General features: G+C 46.8%; 1 protein-coding gene across 4 annotated transcripts in view; it reads left to right on the top strand.

The window, feature by feature from the left end:
• The window catches only part of CNOT10 (CCR4-NOT transcription complex subunit 10), a 550,184-nt gene that overhangs the window by 271,514 nt on the left and 252,954 nt on the right, over positions 1 to 25,716 (top strand). For all 4 annotated transcript variants that reach the window (XM_086942099.1, XM_086942101.1, XM_086942102.1 and 1 more), the window contains 3 exons: positions 11,528 to 11,645; positions 12,371 to 12,520; positions 21,502 to 21,704. In XM_086942099.1, coding sequence (XP_086798225.1) covers positions 11,528 to 11,645; positions 12,371 to 12,520; positions 21,502 to 21,704 — 471 coding nt within the window. The remainder of the gene's footprint in view (positions 1 to 11,527; positions 11,646 to 12,370; positions 12,521 to 21,501; positions 21,705 to 25,716) is intronic.

Here is a 25,716-nt window from a genome sequence, read left to right as displayed (position 1 = left end):
CTCGGTGGATGTGGAGAGGAAGGGGGGAAGGTGGACACTCTGAGTTCTGCTGGAGAGGAAGAAGGTGGTCCAGTCCAGGGCCTTCTCTTAGATTCCGGTGTGTTAGTGGCGTGTTCTTAGTGTGCAGTGGCAGACCATGTCGAAGGCGGCTGACGGGTCCAGGAGGATGAGGGCCGCGGTTTCTCCGTTGTCAAGCAGGGTCCTGATGTTGTCGGTGGCGGCGATGAGGGCAGTTTTGGTGCTGTGGTTGCTGCGGAACCCGGACTGGGACGGGTCCAGGAGGCTGTTCTCCTCAAGGAAGCTGGTCAGTTGTTTGTCAACTGCCTTTTCGATGACCTTCGCCGGGAACGGGAGCAGGGAGATGGGTTGGAAGTTCTTGAGGTCCTTGTGGTCCGCCATGGGGTTCTTGAGTAGGTCGTTGATCTCTGCGTGCTTTCAGCTCTCCGGGAAGGTCGCTGTCTCGAAGGAGATGTTGATGGTATTCTGGAGATGGGGTGCGATGGTGCTGCTGGCTTTGTTGAAGATGTGGTGTGGGCAGGGGTCTTCCGGGGATCCAGAGTGGATGGTGTTCATGATCTTGATGGTGTCGTCGCTGTTGATGTTGGTCTAGGCGATCAGGCGGCTGGTGCTAGTGGTCGTCGTGCGAGTGGGCGTCTCGGCGGTTGCCGGGGTGGTGACGGCGTCGAAATTGTCGTGGATGTCTGCGATCTTGCGATGGAAGAAGGTGGTCAGCGAGTCGCACAGGTCTTGTGTCGGTTGGATGTCGTTGGTGTTGGAGCTGGGGTCCGAGAGTTCCTTCACGATGCTGAAGAGCTCTTTGCTGTTGTGTGCGTTGTTGTCTAGGCGGTCTTTCAAGGAGGTCCTTTTGGCTGGATCTGATGAGGTGGTGGTGTCAACGGGTGGCGTTCTAGTGGGCTGTGTAGGTTTCCGGTGTTCATTCATGGATCCAGTTTTTTTCGAGTTTGGAGGTCTTCGGTGAACCAGCTGGCTCTCTTGCTGGTGTCTGTGTTGGGGGGCTTCTTGAGCGCGGTGAGGGTGTTGGCGCAGTCATCGGTCCATTGTCTGAGGCTGCGGTGTCTGGGTCGATCGGGTCTGCGGGTGGGCTCTGGCAAGGGCGGTTGTTAGCTTGTCCTCGCTGACCTTGCTCCAGCGGCGGCAAGGCATCTGCTGGGTGCGGTGGTGTGTGGTGGGTTTCCGGAAGGTGAAGTGGATGCAGCGGTGGTCAGTCCAGTGGAGTTTGGTGGTGCGATTGAAGAAGACGTGGGAGCTTGCTGAAAAGATGGGGTCAAGCGTGTAGCGGGCGGAGTGGGTGGGTGTTGTGACGAGTTGTCTGAGTCAGAGGTTGTCGATCAGGGTGGAAGAGTTGGAGTCATTGTTGTTCTCGAGGTGGCAGTTCAGGTCTCCGAGGAGGATGTAGTGCGTGGAGGCGAGGGCGTGTGTGCTGTTGAAGTCGGCGATGGGGTCGCTGAACTGCGGTCAGGGTCTGAGGGTCCTGTAGACGAGGGTACCTCTGAGGGTGGTGTTGGGATCGGTGTGGATCTGGAAGTGCAGGTGTTTGGAGATGCTGATGGTGTCGTCGGTGTCTGTCGAGATTTTGAGAGTGTTTCTGTGGACGATGGCAATTCCTCCTCCTACTCCGTTGGTGCAGTCCTTGCGAGTGATCTTGTAGCCTTCCGGGATCGCTATGGCTATGTCGGGTGCCGAGGAGGGGTTTAGCCAGGTCTCTGCCTGGAAGGCGACATCTGGGGTGTTGGTGTTGAGTAGGTCCCAGAGTTCGATGGTGTGTTTGTGGGCGTAGCTGGTGTTGAGCAGGATACATCTGAGGGAGTTGTGTTCTTCGGTGGGTAGGTTGGCGGGCCGGATGCTAGTGAAGCTGCAGTTCCGTCAGGAGAAGGGTCCTTGGATGCGCTTCGGGGCGGCCAGGCAGCAGGTGCGTGATCGTCTGGTGTTGAGTGCGTGGAGGGTGCTGGCGTCGTGGCGCTGTCGGCTGTCGTGGCTCTTGCGGGGGCCAGGGGTTCTGGCGCTGGGTTCGGTACGGGCGCAGACGGGCTTGCCTTAGGTGCACCAGTGGCGCACCCGCTGCACGCCCTTCATATGAGGAGCTGTGGGAGGGAGGAGCAGCTGGGAGGCGGGAGAGGGGCGGTGAATGGGAGTGCGGAGGCGGGGCCGGAAAAACGGGCGGGGAGCGGCAAGGGGCAAAAAAAATTCAAAAGTATAGGCACATGGAGGGAAAACAAGTTAAGCTCTGGGGCAACGGGTAACAGAGGGGGAAAGCAAGAACAGAGCAAAAGCAATAACTGTACAATTCAGAGGCAGTAAGGCACAGAGGGGGAAAGCAAAAATAAAGCAAAAGCAAAATGGTACAATTCAGAGGCAGTTAAGGCACCGAGACAGCAACAATAGTACAGGAATACCAGTGACACGGACCAAGCGTGTCCAGGCGGCGAGACCGGCAGGCAGACAGCTGTGCAGCAGCGTGGGGAGCGACCTGCCTTGCAAAGAGGTTAACTCTTTTAAAGGCACTAAGTTACTTTTGTTGCAGTACAAGACAGTTCAAAAATTTTCTGAGAAAACCCAACATTTAGTCCTATGAAGAAAATTAAGTGTTAAGTTTACAGGTGTGTAAAACGGTTTTAGGATTGGAGTTTTTGGGGGTAGAATCAAGGTTCCCCAAGGTTCAGGTTGGCACTCAAGGGACACCACCAGTGGCACTAGGGTGGCTGAGTCCCAATGATAGCCTCCAATGCTTACAGGCAGGCCACTCGGCCTCAGGAGCCAAGCTCCTAGGGTTACGATCCGGGCAAAGGGGCTCCCAGGTTAGCACCAAGTCCACACCACCAGTGGCGCAGGGGACACCGGGTGCAGAATGCTTAGGAGGTGTCGGGAGCACAATGCACTCCTATGGAGATTGCTGGTTTTGGATTTTGGCTGCAGGCTCTGGCTAGGAAGTCTTCCGGGAGGAACCAACAGCTGAGTAGGTAAGTTGAAGGGCTCTGGGACGTAGGTGCACCTAAGGTCCTCTACTCCAGAGCACAGGGCAGCCGGATGCAGAGGGTGCCTTTTGAGGTCTGGTTTCACCTTACGGGGCTACTTGCGGTTGGGGGGGGGGGGGTGTCTGTGCTGAGGCTGCAGGTGACGTTGGAGGTCTTGAAGGGGGTCAATCCACTGTTGACTCGGACTCTGGAGCGCTGGGGGACCTCACTGGGCCACTTGGACTCAGCTGTAGGCGACGGGTGCAGTGGTGGGTCCAGGCATCTAGTTTCTTCGTCCTCAGCAGGCTCAGAGTCTTAGTACAGGTTAAGTAAAGAACACGAGCCCCGGGAACCTGATTGACAGGGTCCCAGTGCACACTCAAAGTGCTTAAAAAATCTGTCAAAAAGTGGGGGTTACTGTAACAGAAACCTACTTTCCTAGAAAGGGTGAACCAGTTTCTTCCTATGCTTCCTACTATGCTAATGTGTAGCAAGGCACGTTTTGAAATATCTACAGTGGTGCGAACTGTAGCACTTGAGGCAAAGGTCAGGTAGAGATCTACATCACAGTAACCAGTCTACAAATGGGACCATATTTGTAGGAAAGTGCCTATTTTTAGGGCTCGCCTGCTGATGCACTTGTGCATAGCTGGCGAAGCTCTATAGTGGCTTATCCAGAGTTTAACAACTGGCGATTCCACTGGCGATTCCATGCAGTGCATGAGCTTTTTAACTCATTGCGCAAGCACAATGAGTTAAAATGCGCGTGCACAGCATCAAATCGTCAGTTGGTGCCGCCAGCAGCTCTTCCCGCTCTGCCCCCTGCTGCATCAAAGGCTTTGCGCTCTGCCTCAGCCCAGCCATTCTCCTCCCCTAATTGCCCCCTGCTGCATCAAAGGCTTTTTCACAGCCGGCCGGCCGTGCTTTCAGTTTCACGGCCGCCAGGCCGTGTCTCTCGTTTCTGCCGCGCTGCGCCAATGCTTGTTGACTTTTTTGTTGTTCTTTGCGTTCTCTTTCAGTTTTATCTTTTGTCAGTTATAAACTCAATGTTGTCGTGGCTGGAAACAGTTGATCAGCAATTCTCTGGTCCTTCCACCGCGTCTTGATACCTCTGGGAGAAAGCACTAACGTTGAATAATGAATATTTGCATGAGTAATGAGCACTTCCTGGCTGTGATCCTGGTGTGAGGATTTGGAAGCCGCATGTGGTGACAGATTCCAGTATACAAATTCATGTTTGCTTTCCATTACACCGTGACCCAGATGAGCAAACAGTGACTGCAAATAACCGGTGGCTGTTCTAGGTAACTTGCCTTATTCAGGGCCATCGCTGCACACCCGAGAGGTCATAGTTCTAACGCTTTGTTTGATTGTGTCTGTCGAGTTTAGGAGAGGACATTTCTGAGTTGCAGTGCTACTACACCTGCAGTTCTAAGCCACAGATGACTATGCTTCATGCTATAGCTTGTGAACAGAAATGGAAAGTGCCCCGAGATTGAAACCGGGGCAGCGTGAAGACAGCACCATGAGTTCATTACCTGTTATGTAGGCTATATGTAACCTGCAGTTCAGAAGTTCAAATCCTGGCATAGCATGTTCAGCCTTTCATACCTCTCACTCGACACACAAAACGGGTGCATAACAACATTTACTGTACTGCTAACATGAGACTACCCAAGAGCCGAATTAATGAAATGCAGAGGGCTCCAACATTATAAAGTGATTAAGACGCCAGTGACTTGTGGTTTCATATAGAATATAGCCATGCTCCACTTTATGTACTCCTGTTTGTGTTTTGTCGTGGCTGTGCCAATATGAGAGCAGTAAAACGGAAGCTGTGATGTGCGAATCAAATTCACTCAATTGGCTGTAATTACATTGTGTGTGGTTCGTTGCATCACAAAAACGGCAAAATGGAATTGTGATGACTTGGCTATTTCGTGGTCACGAAGTTTAGTGAGCAGTTCTAATTTGCATTCCATAAATGCTTTAACTCTGGAATAGCCTGTTTAGATTTTTCAGATCACTGGCATTTTTTTCTACTCTGTGAGCTTTAAGCGCGCTCACTTTTTGCATTGCAACGGTGAGAGCAGCTCATTCGTTTTCTGCTCTTTGTCGTGCACCACCATTTGTCTGCCTAGCGCTAGGCATTAGTGTTCAAAGGCTGCAGCTCCGTTTTTCACCGTACTTGCACCACTGCCGAATACACCAAGACTTCAAAGACTTGCACGCAGAAGACAGCATTATACTGGCCTCGGTTCTCATCAAGTATTTTACCAGAAAAGTCCCAGCAATGGCTCAGTTTTTCACCTTACTCGTCTCCTCTGTGCACAACCCTCACTCACCCTCAAACACCCTCACTCATCCTCAAACCCCCTCTCACCCTTACACCCCCTCTCACCCCCTCACCCCCCCTCTCACCCCCTCACCCTCACACCCCCTCTCACCCTCACACACCCCCTCACCCACCCTCGCACCCCAACCCTCACCCACCCTCGCACCCCAACCCTCACCCACCCTCTCACCCCCTCACCCACCCTCTCACCCCCTCACCCACCCTCTCACCCCCTCACCCACCCTCACCCCCTCACACACCCTCACTCCCTCACACACCCTCACACACCCTCACTCCCTCACTCACCCTCACACACTTCACTCTCACACACCCTCAAACCCCCTCACCCTCAAACCCCCTCACCCTCAAACCCCCTCAACCTCACCCCCCTCATCCTCACATACCCTCAGCCCCCACTCCCCCTCACACACCCCCTCACCCTCCCTCACCCTTGCCCCCCCACCCCCCACCCTCACACACCCTCACCCCATCAGCAGCACCACATTATCACTCAGCACCACCACATTATCACTCAGCACCACTCAGCACCCTCGCACACACCCATGCACCCCTGACCCTCAGCCACCCTCTCACCCTCACTTACCCTCTCACCCTCACTTACCCTCTCACCCTCACTTACCCTCTCCCCCTCACTTACCCTCTCCCCCTCACTTACCCTCTCACCCTCACTTACCCGCTCACCCACCCTCTCACCCTCACTTACCCTCTCACCCTCACTTACCCTCTCACCCTCACTTACCCTCTCACCCTCACTTACCCTCTCACCCTCACTTACCCTCTCACCCTCACTTACCCGCTCACCCTCACTTACCCGCTCACCCTCACTTACCCGCTCACCCTCACTTACCCGCTCACCCTCACTTACCCGCTCACCCTCACTTACCCGCTCACCCTCACTTACCCGCTCACCCTCACTTACCCGCTCACCCTCACTTACCCGCTCACCCTCACTTACCCGCTCACCCTCACTTACCCGCTCACCCTCACTTACCCGCTCACCCTCACTTACCCGCTCACCCTCACTTACCCGCTCACCCTCACTTACCCGCTCACCCTCACTTACCCGCTCACCCTCACTTACCCGCTCACCCTCACTTACCCGCTCACCCTCACTTACCCGCTCACCCTCACTTACCCGCTCACCCTCACTTACCCGCTCACCCTCACTTACCCTCTCACCCTCACTTACCCGCTCACCCTCAGACACCCGCTCACCCTCTCAGCACCACCACATTATCACTCAGCACCGCCACAGCAGCACCACTCAGCAGCACCACTCAGCAGCACTGGTTCAAATCTGTTCTCTCAATGTTTCAAGCTTTATTACTAATCACAAAAAGATGTTAATATTTCACTTCTGTTCTTGGACTTTCGTCACAATAAAAAACACTGAACATAACCTTCACAAAAGTTATTTACAAAAGTTTAAGCTATTGCCATTACAAATTAAATACATTATTTAAGTATTAATTATTTTAAAAAAATTAAAAGCCATTGTTATTTGTAATATCAATACATCTAATTCACGTAAATACAAAACATGTTGCATTACAAATGCTATAAGTGTCACATTTGCGAAAGTTATAACTATTGGCATTGTAAATGACAACGCTACTAATTTAGATATTTTAAAAAATAACGCATAAATAAAAAAAAAATCATTTATGATACCAATAGCTCAAACTTTCCTAATGCAAGCCCTATTGCATTTCCAATGCTTGCTGTCATGGTCACCCCTACTTTGTGCTCTCCAATACTGATGTTTTCGACTGGAAGTACACTGGAATCCTGCTAACCAGGCTCCCATACCAGTGCTCTTTCCCTTAAACAAGGTAAAAGATACAATTGGCATAGTCTGTGGCACCCCTGTTCGTCCTGAGTAAATGGTACCTTTGGTACCTAGGACATGGGTACCACAGAGGGTCCCTAAGGGCTGCAGCTTGTCTTATGCCACACTAAGGGCCCCCCATACAAATTGCATACAGATTGCCCTTGCAGGCTACGTGACATGGTGAAAAGCATGGTGAAAACACGACATGGCACACACCCCTATGTGCTATGCCCAAGTGACTGCATAGGATATATGTAAATCACTCCTACAACAGGCCTTACAGCCCTAGGGAAGGGTGCTGTATATCCTATGTGAGGACATATCTGCATGAGCTAATATGGCCCTGTGATGTCTAGTTCAAATACTAGATATTGCAAGTAAACAGGAAAGCCATCTTAAGGTATGTATACTGGGCACTGGTCAAAACGAGTTACCCAGCTATATAATGGTTTTATTGAAATCTTTGGTGTTTTGTATCAAACTTGTACACAAATTAGATCTGAGCAGGGAAACCCTTTACAGATCCAGAGAGTAGAGAGGTCCTTTCTCAATTGAAAGGGGTTCAGGGGATACGGCCTCCCTAGTACATTATGCATCAAACTTATATTCCACCTATTGTGCCGGGTATGATCAATTCTAGAAAGAGAGAGAGAGGGAAGAGGAGAATGTATGGTCTCCACAGTGACTTCCCGCTATTTAGTGCGGGGAAGGAAACAATTCCTTTTCTTTAAATAACTCTCACACACTCTAGTAGTGTCATGCTTCATCATCGGGTTCACCCTGACTCCTAAAGGTCAGTGTTTGCTCTACCATCTTCCGGGGAGCTCTTATACAGAAAAGACCAGAGGGCTTAACTAGAAATATAAAATTCCTCTGCTTCGCTAAGGTATCCCTGAATAGAGCTGAGCCACGGAGGAGACGATACAACCTCCATTCCCCTCCATTTTCTCTTTTTCTAGAATTGATCACCACCCTTCACACTAAGTGAGATACTTATAAGTTTGATGTGTTTGGTATCAAACCCTTGGTTCAATAAATCTATACTGATTCCAGTGTAAGTTGAATTATACCATGCACCCAGAGGGCACCCTGAAACTTACCAGCCTCTCTAGTGTGCTGGGTGACTGTTGTAGTACAGCCTGGCATCACAGACTGGTTTCTGACCCGCTGCAAGTGAGAACCCATGCTCTCGAAGACCAAAAACAATGCCTGCTCCAGAGGAAGGTGTTCACACCTCCTCCAGCATGATGGCTAGTGATGTAACATATCGGGGCCAGAGACTTCCAAGTCCCTGCCACCTTTGATATGCGACCCTGGCTTCCCCCAGACCTGTGGGATGCCACACCTGCCCTGAGGCCCATTTGGCACCAGGATAGGTGGGAAATTAGGTATGTTGAGAGCCCCTAAGGTGGGCTGCCTGAAGTGACTCACGAAAGAAGGATTCCGCCATGTTGAGTTTGGTGGAATTAGGAACTCTGGCATAGGGTTATGCCCACTCCTCACAAGAAGTGGTCAAATAGGGGTTGTAGTGTCCCCAAGGGTAATTAGCTCATTGGCTACTACCCTTCACTCCCTTTAACGCCCCTAAATCGAGGATTTAGGGGAGCACTTGGCACCAGGAAATGTGAATTGACTGACTCAAGAAGGAGCACACCAAAGAACCGCAAGGACTGAGGAGCAGCAACTAACTTGGTGCCAACCTTGCCGGCCTGCCTGTTGTCCCCTACAGTTGCAACAAAGGCAACTTGTCCTTCAGCCTCCAAAAACCAGGGAGGGCTGTCAGCCCTTTGCAAAACAGCCAGCATCTCCCATGGAGTAGCAGCGTTACTTCCCTGGATCCTGCAGGCACCGAAACGCAAGCTCCAGTTTACGGAACTGTTGACCCCTGGCCTCTTCAAAGCAGCAGCCACCCAGTAGGAGGTGTTCCGAGCTCCCAGAGATCAGCCCCGTCTCCCTAGCGAGTCAAGAGACCCTAGAACTCTCCAGCCCCAATATCCGGGGTACTGGACCCCTTTCAGCAGCAAAGACTTGATGGTGGTCCAATCCCGACACTGACTCTACAGAGACCGACGAGGGACGTCAGCACTGCAGATGTCATCCAGAGTGGCCCAGATGCAAGTCGTTGACAAGTGGTCCTGTGCAGTATATTATTTCCCCTTAGATTAACATTAATGCAAATACAGTATAGTCTATTTAAATGCTGAAAAACTATCTTGAAAAGTACTTACCTGATCACGAAGATCTTTGTGCCTCAAATAATATAAAAATCTGTGATATTTTTATAAATTAGTGTCGGATTTCTTTATTTTGTGTCCCATTTATTAGGTTTTGCCTGGGGCACGGAACTTTAGCTCCGCCCCAGGAGAAATCTGTAGTCTTCAGTATGGGTGCCTTGAATACGCCCTCTGTTCCATTGGCTAGCTCCATAAATGGAGGCTAGCCATTGGAACAGAGATCTGTCCGTCAAGGCTGGACCAGATTCGGGGGCGTTCCCGAGATTTTTTCCCTCTCCACCCTTTTTGCCTCGTCATCAGGCGGTGGGCGGGTTTATTTTTTTCTTCTTTCTGCAGCATCCTTCCTCACACCAGCTGGACGGCTCTCCATGTGAGGACGCAGACCTGACCGGCTCTCTACTCCGAGCCGACACAATGGAAGGTGATTTGTTGCCAGTCTTTCTCGTGCAGCTCAAAGGGCTCTCGGTACGAGGCCGTGCTGTCCCCCTTGTTTACGTAGGGACCTTGCCGCTATTGTTTATTTTCACCTCGAGGGAGGCCACCCCTCGGTGAATTCACTCCCCGCCTGCAGTGGCTGAGACGGGCCGCTGCGCTGCCCGCGACGACCCGGAAGCTGAGGGGGCGACCCGGAAGTCCCGCTCTGTGTGTGTGTGTGTATAGCTCTGTGTACATATACCTATGTGTGTATAAGTGCAAATGCAATAGGTCTCACATTTCGTAACCATAAAGCTATTTACTAGTAAATGACAAAGCCATTTGTTTATCTGTTTTACAAAAAAAAACATAGGTGAAAATTTTGACATTTACAATGCCAATAGCTCTAATTTTGTCAAAGGCAAAACCATTGCATTGTAAATGCTTGTTGACTGTGTGAACAATAAATGCTCAACACTACCCTTTGATTAGCCTAAGCTGCTCCACCACACTACCACAAAATAGACCACTTGAGATTTTTGAAGAAAACCCTATAAATCAATAAGGGTTGCCTGGACTGTATACAGTGTACTTCATATTAGTGCACCATATAGAGAGCCAGCTTCCTACAGTATTTAGCCAGACAAAGTGTTCACTAAACTAAGTAAAGCATCCACCATTTGATGAAGATAGCAATAAATAAGATGCAGCATGGAAGAACATGTAATGTGATGCAGCTGTCTCTTGATGCACGCCAATTACAAGGCACTATTGTGCAGGAACCGATACCAACAGTGGGTTTTCCTTAGTGCCTCCTCTTCACCCTGATTAGACCCAGGCTACTTGGAATCAAAGTCTGTTTCATCTTTGATGCCTTAGGATGATCCTTGCTGGGGTCGGATCTGTGCCTTGTGTGGCATACCCAGCAATGTTTCTTTCTTATTTCAAGAGCATTTGGTTTTGAAGTCGTCATCAAGTGCATACCTTTCTTAATCCCTCTATGTACATTTTCTTTGGCAGTTCGGACTGAGCCTAAACAGAGTTCTTTCTGTAACTGGAAATATTGTAAAGTTGAGAATTGTAACTATTAAAAAGTAATTCTCCAACCTTGACCTCATATATTCAAAGATTACAAAGAAAACCTGTTGTTTGAGATCCATGTATTGACAAAAAGTCTCAATTGATGCTGGGGTCAGTATCGATGTCTGCAGTAACTCCTCCCTCTGTGACCACATTGTATGCAGTTCCTCTGCTTGCTTCCAAATCTGTGCGTAGAAAAAATTATCTAAAGACAGTTTTCATGTACTTGGGGATTTTGGAATTGCACTCTACATCACTGGGAGCTTTACCTTTTCTCTCTGTGATCAACACCTGAAAGTTAAACTTCTTTAAAGGCAATTTCCAGACCCAACCACAAGATATGAATCTAGAAGACTTGGAAGGTGCTAAATGAGACAATTCACCGGTAATATAAGAAAATAAAATAATTGGATAAAATCTGAAGGTTGACTATTGCAGGTAAGTAGCTAGTTCCTTATTGATGATTACCGTTCATGTATGAATGCTTTGTTAAAACTGCACTAGCATAGTGCTGTATCTTGGCAGTTAATTTTGTATTTGTTTCTAATGTATCCCAATGCATTTAGAGTACCTGCAAATTCAAGAGAACTTCAAGATTGTTAAATATGTTAATGCAACAACTGCTGTCTTGTTTCCACAGGCTCCTCCTTCTCTGTTTCTTAAGAGTAACTTTGAATATTTAAGAGGCAATTATCGGAAAGCAGTGAAGCTTCTCAATGGCTCAAATATTGCAGAACATCCTGGTTACATGAAAACAGGTGAAATTAAAATATTCTGTCATCCTGATACCGCCTTGGGTGCATCTATGGCATAGAGTAACGTTTGGGGAATTGTCTTTGGTAACTCTTTGAGTATTGAAAACGGTGTATCCTTTTGAACAATTGCCCTTTTACCTCTGAAGTCCCTTTGTACCGAACTACTCTCATTCTAACTTTAGGAGGAATTTCTGTAGTGTAGTTGCTAATCCTTGTTTTGATGATTTTATTATTACTCTTTAAGTTGGGTCGGAGATGTTAGAGATGATGCCTATCCTGCCTATGTTCTGATAGTGAGGACACAAGGGTCTAAGCAGGGAAGCCATGTAGATTTTTATCAAAATCTCAGATTAAGGACCTGATTTAGAATTTGATGGATGGGTTATTCTTTGACAAATGTAAAATAAAAGTGCATTATATCCTATAACACTTGTAATAAGGTAGATGGGATATCCATCACATTACAATGAAATAACCTGTCCCCAAATCAGGCCCTAAATCTCCACTTATATCCATTCCATTTTCTTTGTGGTTATTCCTAGATGATAATAGATCATTCTTTGAGTAATCTTTAGGAAGTGGGCAGTAAATAGCGATCTTCATTACACAGATGCTGAGAGTTGTTGTGGAAGGTGACTTAACCATTTTATTAACTGTGATTCTTGGTAGACTGTCCTGTAGTGCTAAACCATTAATCCTTTTTCTTTGTCAAATTGTAATACTTTCAGGTGAATGCTTACGATGTATGTTTTGGAACAATCTGGGCTGTATCCATTTTGCTATGGGGAAGCATAATTTGGGAATTTTCTACTTTAAAAAAGCCTTGCTGGAAAATGACACTGCCTGTGCACAACTGGCAGCGATGACAACAGATCCAGGTATGTCTTCACATTGAAAATGCATGTTAATTCTCCAAACTGATTTTAAAGCATTGCATTTTTACCTTCAGATGTTTTGGGCACTTAATTTTTCATAGTTTGGAAATATAATGTTAGTAGCTTGTCATACGCACATTATAGAGGCAGTCACCTCTAACTGCAGCAGTCAGGATATGACCTTAGGAGGGCAGAAGGATAATGTTACATTAGAAATCAAGGCCTCACAATGAAAGAAGCCCTCACCTTGAAAGCACATTCTCTGCCTAGACCTGAAAGTTCAAATTGCTAAGGAGGAGGGGGGTTCAGTTTCCTTGGAGTGATTCACTCGTTTGCCTACACAGTAGGCATTTCTTGGATGAGAGGGGCTATGAGCTTGATTTGAGACTGGTGGGGGAAATGGGCAGCTCTTGGGCGATAGAGCACCGGTCTATTTTGCTTACGTCTCAGTGATTTGGCAAGACACACTGGCAGAAGTCTGTAGCCTAGTACACAGGCTTTTGAAATGCCACCTGCGCTGTAACTTCGGTGAGTTCCAGCAACAGCTTGCTGTTGTCTCCTTTTGAGAACATTACATGGAAGCCTAGAGTCTTAAAACGTATTTAGCACCAGCTTATTTTTTTACGAAAGCGACAAAAGGCGCAGTGAGCAGTAATAACTGTACAGTCATGCCAATCGAAGCCAGCAGTGAGATCAATTCCAAATGCATACCTTCTGACCAAAGCATCTTTTTACTTAGAGAAATACTCCCACCACCCCTGAACTCCGAAAGAAAGCCAAAGCAACTTTCTGCACTCTTATATCCTTCTTCCACTTTGTGGCAGCTTTGCTTCGATCATTAGCATTCATTAGGCTTATGCCTTGGTTAGTGGGGTGAACCCTTTTACTTGCTTCAGAAGCAAACCCACCGTTTTCAGACAAGGAGCACGATTGAGGTCTTGTGCTTTCTTTAAAAAAAGATGCTAGTAACAATTTAATAAAGCACCCATTTTAGATACGATCTCTGAAAATCATGACACTGTCAGGGTTTTTTTGTTGCTGATAAGGGTTATGTGATTAAGCAAAGCATTACCAGTGTCTAGTTATTCAGATAACTCCTGAATTTTCTAAATAGGTCAGGAACTTAATGTATGGTTCTAATGTAATCATCTGATGCAGTTGCTCCTTTGGAAACTAAAAGTGCACATTAAGGTCCCTACAGGTGGTGATACGTGTATTGTCTGACTACTGATGTCTGTATATGTGTTTGTATGGTATATTATTATTATTATTATTATGTTTCTTATATAGCGCCAGAATCGACCCCCGAAGGGAAACCCGTCCTGGCTTTTCCCTGTGAGATAGCCCCTACAGGGCATCCCCAAGGTGAAAGCCGGGCATCCCGCCGCGGGGGGCCGTTGTGGAGATTAAGCAAGCTTAATGCCCAGAGTTGCAGAGTGTGAACCCATGATTAGGTCAGGCACCAAAGCGAGAATTATCGAGTCCATGGACATTTGAGCTCAAGACCTGTCGCGTCAGGAATTGAACCCTGGTCCCGGGTCTGACCTCTGCTTCCGGGTCTGCCTGCTCTAACCAGTGAGCCACACTTCTCCATATCTGAAACTATAGTTCCCAGTTTGTGTCTTTCCATTTTTGCACCCAGACTTATTACACATATCATACAGCCGTGAAATAAATAACACATACGCCTGCAGCAAGCCAGATCTTTTGGCTTTGATGATGCTTGTTTAAAAGAAGGGAGCTGACTTTCAGGTGCTGGTATGTGGGTATGCCACACAGTGTCGGACTGGAACATAAAATAGGCCCGGGCACGAAATACATTGTCCTTCATGGTAAAAAATGCATCCCTATACTAAAATTAAAATGTAGCCCTTCCCGACAGATTGTCGAGTTTTGTTATATCTTTTTGATCGCCTTTAAGTGGTGCAGAAAACACTTGTTTCTGGCTGCTGTTAGCATAGTGTGTAATACTGGAGATATACATGAGTGAAATTTATTATGATCCCTCCTTAAAAAAAAAATTAACATACCCCTGTTCTACTAATCACACATTGTGCTATTGTTCTGTTGACTGTGACTTCAGTTAGGAATTATAATGCATAGGAACCTTCCTCATGCCCTCAGTCTTATCCCTGCTCATCCAGTATTGGGGTATCTTTCATATATTCACATGCCTGAATCATTCCCGGTCGCCGAGGCGGGAGTCCCACGGTAATTATATATACAAAAGCAGTGCCTTAGAATAATCTGTAGTAGGCTGACAAGACTATAGGCCCCAAAAGGCCCAAAACTTAGCAGCCTATCTACCTCATTATATGAAAGGAACTTCCCAGCAGAGACAGTTCTCCTCAGATTGACACCGCACGTAGTGTGGAAGGGAGTCTCCCTGAGTGCCTACTCAGTTTTCAACTTTTTTCTACAGAATGTCTGAGAAGAAAGCCCTTTTCAAGGCCTGCAGGACCTGTGATAAAAAGAGGGTCCATGTAGATGATCAGCATAAGGACTGCATCTACTGCCTGCATCCCAATCACATTGTGAAGGATTGCAGGATTTGCCGCACCTTCCCTGCCAAGACCATCAGGGACAGGGAGGCATGGGTTCTTCTTTGGCTCAAATCATCTTCCACAGATCATGAGGCTGCTACCATCGCAGATTTTAGAAACATACGTGGAACAAGAGGAATCTGATGAGGATGATGGAGATGATGAAGGTCCCTTTGGGATTGCACGCCATCCATCCGAATTGCAAATGGAATGTCAGGATGAGGAAGAAGAAGAGGATATACAGGAGCATTACTACCAAGAAGATTTGTCTACACCTTTCTATAGACAACCATACAGAGCTCCATGTTCGGAGGAGTCAAGACATCTTCCTCCTTCGTTGATACAGGACTTACAGGCCATATTGGCAGACTATCGCCAAAGGTTCCCACCTACACCGTCCACGCCAATTGTACCTCCGGTACCAGTGGATGTACCTACGCCTCCACCACCGCAGCCTCCAGTGTCGCCAAGACACACTGCAGAACCCACACCACAAGAGGATCGGGATACTTCCTCTTCGGACGAGGATGGAAGAGAAGAAAGCGAGTTGCCTCATGACAACACACCTGCGGATCCGTGGGATGACTATGTAATACCCATGCCTTCGCCTCCTTTGCTGCAACCCTTTGATTCTCCGCCGGAGGACATTGGCGGCTTTCACAATATCATGCAAAGGGCTGCTACAAGATTTGAACTACCAGTTACTATTGAGCAGTCAGAATGTTTTTTGCATGACTTTAAAGAGGGGTATAGGAAGATCACCAGGGCCATACCCATTATGGTATTTATTTGTAAGGAAGGTCTTAAGATTATGAAGACACCCGCTTTTATCCCGGCAGTCCTTCCTCGTATTGAGAAGAAGTATAGAGCACCGCCGGACACTCCATCTTGTTTGGTGGGCCACCCACGTCCGGACTCTGTGATATCCCAAGCTGCTCAAGAGAGATCCAAAAATCCATCCACCCCAATCTCAACACCACCGGACAAAGAGGGCAGGAGATTGGATCTAATAGGCAAGAAGTTCTCCACCAATGCTGCATCCTCCATCAACAGTACAAAAGGGGGTGGTGATGGACGGAGCATCTGAATCAATCAAACATTCACACCCAGTCAAAAGATCTGGGTTTAATCCATCACCGTTCTTTAGCCCACTCTGCCACCCCAGTTCAGACATGGCTATATGCAAATCAGTCTGACCCTGTGCCTCATGGGAACAGTCCAGCCCGAACTGCCAAGCCATGTCTTCCCTGGACCAGAAACAAGCATCCGAGGACCGGTTTCTGGCATTCCAGCCGTCTTCAGCCCGGCTTGCTTGAATCCAGTGGCAAAGTGAGCAAGGGACTCACGTCTGAGCATACCCTGCCACACTTATGGCGGCCAAAAGCAGTACAAAAGGGGGTGGTGATGGACAGAGCATCTGAATCAATCATACACTCACACCCAGTCAAAAGATCTGGGTTTAATCCATCACCGTTCTTTAGCCCACTCTGCCACCCCAGTTCAGACATGGCTATATGCAAATCAGTCTGGCCCTGTGCCCGAACTGCCAAGCCATGTCTTCCCTGGACCGGAAACAAGCTTCCGAGGACCAGTTTCTGGCATTCCAGCCATCTTCAGCCCGGCTTGCTTAAATCCAGTGGCAAAGTGAGCAAGGGACTCACGTCTGTTTACTGGCTTCTAATTGTGAACTGTGCTTTTTCACCCGTGCGACCCCTGCTCGTGGCTAAGGTCTAACTCTCTAGTAATAATGTCTGTGTCCTGGGGATACCCCTTTTATACTCGGCCAATGATCTGGCGCGCAGTCCCCAAAATCACGCGTTGTCATAGTAGATGCCACGATTAGAGGGCTGGCCTTTTTCAGTTGCACTTGCCGCTTCACCACTAGGCCACACCTCTGGGTGTAGCTGTGCAACACTAGCCAGACGGGCCCGATCCTTATTTCTGCCTTTGCAGCGAGCTCTTTAGCCTAATTTATCTTTTTCTTCTCTCCCCTCGCACTCCTTCTGCCTCTTCTTTTTATTCCTCTTCCTTTCGTTTCCCCCTTACCTCACTCTTCTCCATCCCCCTCTCTTTCTCTTCTTCCTTCAGCCCCGCTACACCTGCCCCTTGCACAGGGCGCAGAGCTCTCTCCAGGCATATGCTGCCCTTAGCTTCTCCATTTGACCTGTTACGACCAAACACGGACATTAATTGTGATTTTGGTTAGTTTTGAATGTCTGTTTTTTCTGGGGTCGTGAGGACTAACAATCTATCTGTTGTGAACTCTAGCGTCCTGATGCGACTCAAGCCGCTCTAGACCAACAGCTAATACGCGTTCAACAAGTTTTCAGAGGTTCCCTGAAATCGCAGGGGAGCGGGGATTTATAGGGTGGCCCCTAAGGGAAGTCTCACTTCAGTTGAAGTCTTGCACGAGAAAGAACTTCTTTCTCAGATCGGAGGGTGATTGTGAGACTCTGGACTCACAAATGGAGCGACCCCGCTGACTTGATGTACGCGATGGCCTCGCAGCTCATTGTGGGGGCCTTTGTAGGACCAAGTCTTTTGTTAGCGTTTATCTGTCATCAAATTAGAGTCGTGTAAATCAGCACAGATTGATTCATGTTTATAGTTTACAAAGCTTATCTCGAAACAGTTCAAAAATGTTCAGAAATTCCAGTCACTCCCATGCAGAGGCAACTCCAAAGGTGTCATTACATCTAAATATTGTACTTGCATGTAAGTAATTAGATGTACATATTGTACTTGGATTGTACTACGTGGGCATATTACACTTGCATGTCATTATGTGTACCTATTGCACTTGCTTGTAATTACGTGTACCTGTTACACTTTAATTATTGGCATGTACCACATGTGCATATTGCACTCACATGTACTTGTAGCTATTGCACTTGCATTTAATTACGTATGCCTATTACATTTGCATGTAATTAATGATGCACCACGTGTAAATGTTGCACTCACATTTATTTGTAGCTATTGCCCTTGCATGTAATTAAAAATATCCATTGTACTTGGATGCAACTGTGTTTACCCATTACACTGGCATGTAATTAATTACATGTTCCTCATGTACCTATTGCACTCACATGCACTTGTAGCTATTGCTCCTGCATGTAGTTACTTATTGCTATTACACTTGCATGTAATAACATGTACCACATGTACAAATTGCGGTCACATGCACTTGTGGCTATTGCACTTGCATGTAATTGAATGTACCTAGTGTATATTTGTGCATGTAATAACTCCTTGCATATCGCAAAGACATTTTTATTTTCCCACGGGAGAGTACATTTGCCTTTGGAGAAATCCCATCCCACCGCGGCCCCAGTAAGATCAGTGGTATTTCTTGCCCACTCCAATATTGTAAACAAGTATACTCCTGCCCTTGACAGGCGTAAGTCTCTGATCCTTGCGAGGGTGTGACCAGGCTTTACAGTACGAATGTGCACAAACTCCCCATGCCTTGGAGGGGGGTTGTAACCACTTAATAAAACTCCATACACGGGTACTACTGCACCGAAGTAAATCTCTACAAGTGTAAACCATGTTTTCTGAATAGCAAAGTAGCATCACACTAGTAAAAAGGTTCGTGGGTCAGTCAAACTAAACTTACATTCAATATAGCTTCATGGACGGAGCCCTCTAACGGCCACACATTGCGTCATTGGTAATTTACTTAAAAGATTCCTTGGGGAATTCACCGTATAAATCCAGTGACAGCAAAGCAATCACACAGGGCGGATCCTTTTATCTAAACAACTAGCAGCCTGTCCCGACCTTGTCCGGGAGCAATCCGGCTTCCCCGACCCCCGCCTGCCCCGACATTGTCCCCCGGATGTCACAAAGGCCCAGTGCTGAGGTGCTCTGCATAAATCTCCATGGCAGATGCTGTAATTCACCGTCCCCCGCCTGCCCCGGGCCCCGCCTGCCCCGAGACTGTCCCCCGGAGCCTTTCCTCAGCCGATGTAAATTGTACCCTTCTGTTTTGTTGTAACTCCCCGTCCCCCGCCTGCCCCGACCCCCGCCTGGCCCGACATTGTCCCCCGGAACCTTACCTCAACAGATCTAAATTCTATCCTTCTTTTTTGGTGTAAGTCTCCGTCCCCCGCCTGCCCCGACCTCCGCCTGCCCGGCATTGTCCCCCGGAGCCTTACCTCAGCCGCCGCTCCTCAGTTCAACGCTCCTCGCCGCTGGTCTCCGCTCCTCCCGCCGGTCCAGTGCTCCTCATCTCCTCCACCGCTCCATGTCCGCCGCTTGTCACCGCTCCTCCCCCGCGCCATGTCCGCCACTCCTCCTCACGCTCCTGGACGCCACACCTCCCTGCGCTCCTGAAGTCAGCACGCAGGTCGCGGCCGGCGCTACTTCGAGGGGACTACTTTTTTTATAATGTAAATCTTTCAAATATAACGTATTTTTTAACTTTATGTGTCCATCTGCACACCCTGAGGATTACAACGATATATCGGGTGTGTGGATTGGCACGGTGGTTCCTGAGTTTACCCGCCTCAAAGCCTCAAAGTTCTTCCTTTATAATAGTAGTATAGATTTACTGTCTACGTTAATCAATATATATTTTCTATTGAATTGATTATATTTCGTATGGTTTTATTGTGTATATATGTTATATTTTCATTTTACATTATATTTGTTTTGAATATTTAACATTTTTTTATTCATTTTCATGGTAATACAATTTTAGCATAGAGTAAAATAAATATGTGCATTAGATATGGCACAGTATATATATGTTAATGAGGCTTATTCAATGTGTGCTCGGCAATGGAAAGCGGCGTCAATTTCTTTTCAGCATGTCTCTTTTTGGCAATGGAAAGCGGCGTCAATTTCCCTTCAGCATGTCTCTTTTTGGCAATGTTAATGAGGCTTATTCAATGTGTGCTCGGCAATGGAAAGCGGCGTCAATTTCATTTCAGAATGTTGACAATGTAAATGATGCTTATTCAAATCTGCGTCTTTCTGTTTTCCTGTCCGCACGTTTATTGTACTTTAAATTGTGAAAGTTGCATGAACTTAATTGAGCCGGCCGTAAACGGCTTTGTCCTTACGATGCTAATAATGTGCTCCCTAGTTTGTTGTACTGCAAAACTCTGAAAACTGTCTCTGCTTTTGCGCGGCTAATCGAGTGCTCCCTTCTCCGAAGGCATTAGACCCTACGACAGGAATAATGTGCCGAGTGCGTCAAGCATTCCGTGTGCTTATTTTTCATTTTTGTTGTCACATGCGTGTTTGGACCAATGTATGAAAGTGTAGCATACTTTTGTTTTCAAATACTGTGCAACATTTATTTAATGTGGCGTGATTGGTTGTTTAGGTAAGGCGCGCCCCTTTGGTGTGGTCTGACACTGATCGTGTTTGGTACCGCGCCCCTTTTGGTTACGAAGCCGCGCCCCCTTGTTTATTTTGGATCCGAACCATGCTGAAAATCGCGAATGTGTTAGCGATGTTGGGACTGAAGTGAGTACCCAGCCCATGCCACACAGCGAACTTGTAAGGCATTCCCCTATCACAATGTATTCGCCGACATGCAGCCGTATAAAGGTTTGTTTTTCAAATCGCTATGTACAAAACGGTGTTTATGTCTCCACTGACACGTGTACATTTTTTTTAATTTTTCTTCTTGAACTTCCTGAAGTCGCTGTGTTTTGCGAAGGGGCTGTGTTTTATGTGTGGTTGAAGCTCGCAGCGCCTGTAAGCGAGTGAAGTGTCATGAATTTTGAGACATGCCCCTCTGCCAATGTTACCGCCCACATTAGTTTGCCACGCCCATGCTACTCCCTAACAGCAGAACAACGCCCACAAGGAACTACTTTTGCCCGAATGTTGTTTGCCCTTTGTAATGTATATGTTGGACAAATGTATAGCCTATGTCCATCTCGTGGACCTCCCGTTTCCAACGCTGTATTGGGTGTTGTGATTGGTGGTGTACTTCTGGAGTTTACCCGCCTCAAAGGTTCCCAGTTCTCGCTTTATAATAGTAGTATAGATTTAATTTGGAATCTTTTCATGTTCTGTGTTTATCTTGGTCTGGGAAGGACCCAGCCCTTCAGGGCCTATGTTGGTTATGATTAGGTGTGCAGATTGCACCACCTATTGCCCCTGCCAGCGCTGCCAATAAAAGCACCAGCACAACTGTGTGAAGAGCAGCTGCTGTTTGTGTGTTTTATTGACAACTCCTTCCATTGAGACTCCTTTATATCCTCCTAACGCTATGCTTTAAACTACTACACACATAGCAATTACAATTCGAACAACTTAAAGGCACAACATATCACGTACAGACACTTAATAAGACATAGCTAAAATACAATACCATTAGCAAACCAAATGGCTTTAACTTAAAGGCGAGACCTATTGCATTTTCAATGCTTGTTTCTCCTGATATTACATTTCGAAAATGTCTGGTTCTTTTCTCCTTAGGTAAGAAATTTTCCGGCCGACCCATGTGCACACTCTTGACCAATAAGCGGTATGAGCTGCTGTACAACTGTGGGATTCAGTTGCTACACGTTGGCAGGCCCTTGGCAGCTTTTGAGTGTTTGATAGAAGCTGTCCAGGTGTACCACTCAAATCCACGCCTTTGGCTCAGACTCGCCGAATGCTGCATTGCAGCAAATAAGGGGGTAAGTGATAACAGAGTATGTTAAATATACAGCAGTAACAATATTTAACTGCTGCATAATCAGTATATCTCACCTTGCAAAGATGCGAAAAACAGATTTGCTACAGGGCAGCATTGCAGTGTTTATTAACTTTTGAAACTAGTGGTTCATACTCCAATTAACAGGCTTTTTAAAATGTAACTGCCGAATAACAATAAGAGGATTGCCTTTTGTAACAGAAAAAGGACCTCAAATATTGGTAATACAGCACTGTTCCAAATTACTGCTATTTTAAAAAGTATCTATCATAAGCTTATATAGGAAGGATAAGCTTATGGTTGTGTCCAATGTTTATGAATTCTTCTTTAGTCCTTGAAATGGGTGTAGTACCCAAGAGAAGTAGGCTAGTAGTGTAACACTTGTGGCGCCCAGAACCATAACTAAGTCTAAATATATACAGGATGAATTTGTCAAAAAATATTGAGAAACTTGGACGTTCCTTTGCAGAAATTTTCACACACTCTGAGTTATGCATTTGAAGATCTGGAACCGATGAATAAAGCACATTGACCCCTATGTTATTGTTAGTATAGTAAGGTATTTCCAGGTAAGTGTGGCAGTGAGAGCGGTAAAATGTGGAATTGCACTGTGTGTGAAGTTTTGAATAAAAACAACATACAAGTAATGGGTAACGGTGTTTAAGATGAACTCGGGTCAATAGAATCTAGACATGCTGCTATTCGCATTAGGGAGCTCTGCAGAACTTTATAGGTCCTAATTGAACCCATTGATAACCTCACAACTGGCAGTGAAAGTACAAGCTGCCTAATTTTAGGATGGATCATCCTCAAAGTAAATAGAGGCAGATGCAAACCCATACAGAAGTACTACAGGGAACAATTCACAGACTTCTTTTAATACAGACCACTTAGAAGCAGCACTATTCTAGCTGATTCTTTGTAATGAGTTAAAGAGATTAATATTATTATGGCAGTGTGCCATAAATCAACAGTTTCTGTATAGTGCAGTTTAATGTTGAAAAGGAGGCCTATGTTAGCCAATGCAATATCCTGGATATTTGAAAACTACATCTATCAAAGATACTGGGATATATCAAAGAAGAACGATCAATGTGGAGTTTCTGAATTTATCTAAAGCAGATGTAAAACTGTCTGTTATTGGTGCATGAAGTATTTTAGACTAGGCTTTTTTTGTAATGAAAGAATGCAGGTGAAGAGACTAAAGAAACAAAGTTGTGTTTTTTTTATATTATTGTTTTTATTATTCTCAATAAGCAAAAAGGAATGAGATCGATTCAAGTGATTGTTACAATGATAAAGCATAAGACAGCAAATCATAATAGGTGGACATTCACATCCAAACGGAGGAGAGCATCCCGGCATCCAACCATTAACCTAATGTGTGTACGGGCATTGAGTACAATCGAATAAGGTTATGAAACAGGTATGACAGATAACATTGCAAAACAATACAGAACGTTGACAGTGAAAAGGAAAAACACACACTTAGTGCTGCGGGTCCTGTGCCCCAGTATATCATTCGAGAAAAACAAAAAAAAATGTGATTGAAAAAAAAAGCTTATATTTTCCTCCTTTTACCTTTTAACAAAGTTGTGTTGTTGAGGTATGTGTGGCTGTAAATACACCTGCTGTGCATTCCTTCTGCCATCTAGGTTTTAGGTTTACAAAAGGGGGTGGTGATGAACAGAGTGTCTGAATTGAGCAGACCACTCTTACCCAGTCCAAAGATCAGGGCTTGATCCATCACCGTTATTTATCTCACTGCCCCATCCCAGCTCAGAACCTGGCTATATGCAAATCAGTCTGTCCCTGGCCCAGTGCATCATGGGAACAGGGCAGACTAAACTACCAAGCCAATTCTTTACCAGAAAGGAGACAAGCTACCGGGGACCGGTTTCTGGCATTTCAGCCTCTTCGGCCCGGCTTGCTTGAATCCTGATGGAGCAGTGAGAAAGGGACTCATGTCTGAGTATACCCTGCCACACCTATAGTGGCCAAAATCGATTTACAAAAGGGGGTGGTGATGAACAGAGTGTCTGAATTGAGCAGACCACTCTTACCCAGTCCAAAGATCAGGGCTTGATCCATCACCGTTATTTATCTCACTGCCCCATCCCAGCTCAGAACCTGGCTATATGCAAATCAGTCTGTCCCTGGCCCAGTGCATCATGGGAACAGGGCAGACTAAACTACCAAGCCAATTCTTTACCAGAAAGGAGACAAGCTACCGGGGACCGGTTTCTGGCATTTCAGCCTCTTCGGCCCGGCTTGCTTGAATCCTGATGGAGCTTGGTTTGCCCTGTTCCCATCATGCACTGGGACAGGAACAGACTAATTTGCATACAGCCAGGTTCTGAAACTGGGATGGTGCAGTGAGCTAAAAAACGGTGTTGGATCTAGCCCTGATCTTTTGACTGGGTGAGAGCTTTCTGCTTAATTCAGAGACTCTGTCCCTCACCACCCCTTGTTGTAAATATTTTTGTCCACCCTAAGCGTGGAAGGGTATTCTCAGATGTGAGACCCTTGCTCATTGCACCATCAGGATTCAAGCAAACCGGGCCGAAGACGGCTGTAATGCCAGAAACCGGTCCCCGGGAGCTTGTTTCCTTCCCAGTGTAAGAATTGGCTTTTGTAGTTTGGTTTGCCCTGTTCCCATCATGCACTGGGACAGGAACAGACTAATTTGCATACAGCCAGGTTCTGAAACTGGGATGGTGCAGTGAGCTAAAAAACGGTGTTGGATCTAGCCCTGATCTTTTGACTGGGTGAGAGCTTTCTGCTTAATTCAGAGACTCTGTCCCTCACCACCCCTTGTTGTAAATATTTTTGTCCACCCTAAGCGTGGAAGGGTATTCTCAGATGTGAGACCCTTGCTCATTGCACCATCAGGATTCAAGCAAACCGGGCCGAAGACGGCTGTAATGCCAGAAACCGGTCCCCGGGAGCTTGTTTCCTTCCCAGTGTAAGAATTGGCTTTTGTAGTTTGGTTTGCCCTGTTCCCATCATGCACTGGGACAGGAACAGACTAATTTGCATACAGCCAGGTTCTGAAACTGGGATGGTGCAGTGAGCTAAAAAACGGTGTTGGATCTAGCCCTGATCTTTTGACTGGGTGAGAGCTTTCTGCTTAATTCAGAGACTCTGTCCCTCACCACCCCTTGTTGTAAATATTTTTGTCCACCCTAAGCGTGGAAGGGTATTCTCAGATGTGAGACCCTTGCTCATTGCACCATCAGGATTCAAGCAAACCGGGCCGAAGACGGCTGTAATGCCAGAAACCGGTCCCCGGGAGCTTGTTTCCTTCCCAGTGTAAGAATTGGCTTTTGTAGTTTGGTTTGCCCTGTTCCCATCATGCACTGGGACAGGAACAGACTAATTTGCATACAGCCAGGTTCTGAAACTGGGATGGTGCAGTGAGCTAAAAACGGTGTTGGATCTAGCCCTGATCTTTTGACTGGGTGAGAGCTTTCTGCTTAATTCAGAGACTCTGTCCCTCACCACCCCTTGTTGTAAATATTTTTGTCCACCCTAAGCGTGGAAGGGTATTCTCAGATGTGAGACCCTTGCTCATTGCACCATCAGGATTCAAGCAAACCGGGCCGAAGACGGCTGTAATGCCAGAAACCGGTCCCCGGGAGCTTGTTTCCTTCCCAGTGTAAGAATTGGCTTTTGTAGTTTGGTTTGCCCTGTTCCCATCATGCACTGGGACAGGAACAGACTAATTTGCATACAGCCAGGTTCTGAAACTGGGATGGTGCAGTGAGCTAAAAAACGGTGTTGGATATAGCCCTGATCTTTTGACTGGGTGAGAGCTTTCTGCTTAATTCAGAGACTCTGTCCCTCACCACCCCTTGTTGTAAATATTTTTGTCCACCCTAAGCGTGGAAGGGTATTCTCAGATGTGAGACCCTTGCTCATTGCACCATCAGGATTCAAGCAAACCGGGCCGAAGACGGCTGTAATGCCAGAAACCGGTCCCCGGGAGCTTGTTT

This window comes from Lissotriton vulgaris, chromosome 10, assembly GCF_964263255.1.
Source record: "Lissotriton vulgaris chromosome 10, aLisVul1.2, whole genome shotgun sequence".
NCBI lineage: Eukaryota > Metazoa > Chordata > Amphibia > Caudata > Salamandridae > Lissotriton > Lissotriton vulgaris.
The sequence above is the reverse complement of the archived record's forward strand: the minus strand, read 5'-3'. Positions and strand labels throughout refer to the sequence as shown.